This window comes from Chaetodon trifascialis, chromosome 17 (genome assembly GCF_039877785.1).
Source record: "Chaetodon trifascialis isolate fChaTrf1 chromosome 17, fChaTrf1.hap1, whole genome shotgun sequence".
Lineage (NCBI taxonomy): Eukaryota > Metazoa > Chordata > Actinopteri > Chaetodontiformes > Chaetodontidae > Chaetodon > Chaetodon trifascialis.
Window position 1 is genome coordinate 8,658,960 of NC_092072.1, and position 3,815 is coordinate 8,662,774.

Below are 3,815 nucleotides of genomic sequence, written 5' to 3' on the forward strand. Positions count from 1 at the left end.
GTGGATTGTAATGCTTTTATCTGAAACCACAAAAGTACAACCTCACTTAAAATACAAATCGATGCCAAATAAGTTATCATCCATATAAATAACTTACATATGTACAAACACAGTAAATCAAAATGCATTCATATTTACATTTGGACTTTTGAGGAAACAATAAAATCCATGTGATTTACTATTAAATTTGCCATTTTTACAAAACTGACCATGAAAACCTACAATGGCTACAATCATATTTGTCCTCTGAACACACTCATTAGGTCCAAAATAAGAACAAAGGCTGCAATGTAACATCTTTTTCCCACATAATCCCTTTAAATTACTTGAAAAATATAATGTATGGAAATGCTCACAACAGACATTGTCCTATCTGAATTTACTGTCAGAAGTTTTGAATCTTACAGCTTAATTTGAAGTCACAGTATGTTACAGCTTTTTGTTTCCCAGCAGACTGCAGTGTTGCGCATACACTCTCACGCACACACACGCACAGTCAGGCCACAGCAGCAGTCTTTCACAGGGTGCTCTCCAGTGTGTTGTAGTTGTCTTTGAAACTTTTGAGCTCCAGAAAGTGTTTGGGCCTCTTGCTGCGCTGGCCTGTGGAGGGCAGGTAGGTGACCTGGATGGTGGAGGGAGTGCTCCGGACAGGAGAGCCTGTCAGGTCCTTGGCGGCGGACTGGTGATGCTGGTCCAGGCTGGTGGTGCTGGAATAGGCCTTCACACTGAGGAAAGAGAGGCAGAGAAAAGGGATTACTATGCAAAAAGGTTTACTATGTAAGACGGATGGAATTACACAAATATAATTAGCACATATATACACGTCATAATATTCATGGTTATTAGTAATGAAATGCTAAGAGTGGTAGTAATGAGAAGAGTGTTGTTCAAAACAGCTTTTGTTGTGGCCAACTGATGGACCTCAGAACGCCATTTCTTACAAAGCTAGTACTTTTTTACAGAATTCACATAAATAAAAAACATCCAATTGAAACATTTATATATTGCCAATCATGACACATCATCAGGTGTTGTGCCACTGTTAGCTAACGTTTCCTTGGATGCTGTGACACAAAATAAATCGTTTTTTGAAAAGAAAAAGCGATGTGGGCTCCACAGCCTGTGCTGAGGAAATACGACTGGCTGTGTGATGATCGCCTGACCTTCTTAAAACCATAGTACACACTACGCTTTGCACTGTCGGTGTGAGCAATGCGGATCGTCACACCTTTTCCAGCAATGTTATGAGGCTAACCACTTCAAGTCTAGACCAGTAGAACAGCACTTACACATCAGCCAGTTCATTGAGGGCTTGCTGGTATTCAAGAAACTCGGCTTCCCCAAACACCTGAAACAAGGAGTTCAAGTCAGATGAGTTGCATGTTAAACTCATTAAATTCCCCCTTTTCATCACCTATATGTCATACACAAAAACACTCATACGCACCCCAGTCCCATGACGAGCGCTGTCGTAGCCTTCAAGCAAGCGGTCGATGAGTGCGCTGCGGCTGCTCTTGATCAGAGAGTGGGAATTGCGCAACTCCAGCAGCCAGTTCCTGAAGCTGCGCCCAGTAAACGCACTGGGACTGCAGCTTATCTCCTGCAGAGGAATACCTGATGTGCAAACAGGAAGGAACAAGAAATGTAGAAAGATGAAACTTCAATGCTCTCCATGGGGACACTGATGATTTGGTAAACTCACTGAGCAAAATATGTAATTACAAAATGAACAAGAATAATTAATGCAACTGCATAATCAGTGAGTCTGAGCATCAAGCTGATGTCTCACCTGAATCACGGATGGCATCCAGGGCTTTCATTCTGTACAGGTAGTTGTAGCAACCTTTGAAAAACAAACCAAAAAAATGTTGTTACAAAACACAAAAAGACTAATAGGTGATTTAGAGAAGATTCAGGCGCCAACAAGCTGAGCTGAGAAGGTGACTGACTAAGCTGTGATCCTTGCTTCAGCCTGTCGTCTTCTTCTGAGAGGAGACGTGGTTCGAAACGGATCTCCTGGACCTTGGACAGCCTGGAGTCAATCTCCTCCCTCAAACCCTGAAAATTAATTCAAGAAGGAGAGACCCATTAACTCGGGCACCAACAGCAGCTGCTGCATGTTAAACCACTCAAACAACTCAAGAGTAACAAAGGACAGAAAAGGGATCCGCTTTACCTTAGGTGCATTGTGGCCAATAGGTGCGTGAGGTCCCCGTCGGGATCTCATTGCGAAACGCATGATTTGCCTTTTGACGAAGATAAAAAGCAGCACAAACACCTACAAACCAAACCAAACGTGACAGGGTGTTAATAAGCATTATCACATAATCACGTACTAGCTAACTAGCAACCGATACTCTAACGTTACTTACCAGGCTTCCATAAGCCATAACCAGAACAACATTAACCCCTGATAACGGCGATGACTCTGCCATGTTATCTGTCAGCGTATACAGTTTATCCACAGGTCGATTAACTAGCTAGCTAGCAATGAATCTAAACGCTATGTTGCTACATTAGCTTGCTAGATAACAGTCCGTTGTCCATTTAGAAAAGAATGACCACTTCAGCATAGGCCAAAATTTGCTTATCACGTATCAGATTTGAAAGGAGGTTCGGTTTCTAGAAAGAAAAAAAATATGCAGGGACCGTACTGACGCTCCTCTTCATGTTCAACAACATCGTGCATGAAGTACGCAGTTTAGCTTGAGCTAGCCAGTGGCAAACGACTGCGACAATGACAGCTGATTTGCGACGCTCTAAATTACCGTAATAACTGTGTAAGGAGGACTAGTCAGTTCAGTCTATAGTGTCTTTAAATAACATCTTGTACAATATGACAATGTTATTATTTGTTTAGCCCCAAAATTACCCCCCCCCCCCCCAAAAAAAAATCTACTGCTGTTTGGTTTATATTGTACAATGTATATTTTGCATTTTCTTTTGTACAAAATTGAATACTAACATTAAGGAGAATTTTGCACAATGATTTTTCATATTGGTGATTTTAATGATTTTAATTGGCATTACATTAATACAACCTCACTTTGTCCTATATACATTATTATTATTTCAAACGTGTTACATATTATTGTATATAGTATAGTGACTATGTATATTTACATATTCAATGTACACCCCGATAGACTTCAATACATTTTGATGTATATTGCATTTATTATTCATATTTACGCCTATATACTTATGTTATGCAGTGCATACGGCATGGATATTTCTGTTTTTAAACAAGTGGAGCCTTTAAAATTACACATTTGGGTGTTTATTTGCACAATTGTATAAAGTCGTGTATAAATGTATTGTAACGCACTGTATGTAACATACTGTATGCAGCCTTTGATTGTCATTTCTGTGCTTTCTTCAGTACATTTTATTTTATCTACTCTATTATTTTTTTCCATCTGTTTTCTTACTTCTTGATCTGTCTCTGCCTGTAAATTTGTACTGCTGTAATATGGGAGACATGAGTCTTTCTGAATTTTTTTCAGTGAGTTCATATTGCAAGTACGTGGCTCCGACACTCATGTTTTCTGTAATATTAAACATATGTTTATTACCCTATACGTTTAATAAAAACTTGATTTATACAGCACTTTTCATAGATAAAATGTAGATAACAGCGCCCATTAAGAACAAAACGGATGTCAGTCACGGGGCTCATCCCTCACAGTTTGCCAAAGTTCATTATCTGCGTTGTGCATCCCCATCACTGACATGTCATTACATCGTTGATAATATTAATCTCCCGTATATTAGTGCGTGGTCACATGTTGTGGGTCCAGTTTCCTCGAAGCGCT

General features: G+C 39.8%; 1 protein-coding gene across 1 annotated transcript; it reads right to left on the bottom strand.

The window, feature by feature from the left end:
• Nucleotides 1-5: 5 nt before the first annotated feature.
• On the bottom strand, nucleotides 6-2,730 carry LOC139345997 (protein C1orf43 homolog). The gene is made up of 7 exons (XM_070984904.1): nucleotides 2,373-2,730; nucleotides 2,177-2,278; nucleotides 1,950-2,058; nucleotides 1,790-1,843; nucleotides 1,448-1,614; nucleotides 1,290-1,348; nucleotides 6-725 (listed from the first exon to the last, which is right to left on the bottom strand). The coding sequence occupies exons 1-7, from the start codon at nucleotides 2,433-2,435 to the stop codon at nucleotides 518-520; spliced, it is 762 nt and encodes a 253-aa protein (XP_070841005.1). The 5' UTR covers nucleotides 2,436-2,730; the 3' UTR covers nucleotides 6-517.
• Between the last annotated feature and the right edge of the window lie 1,085 nt (nucleotides 2,731-3,815).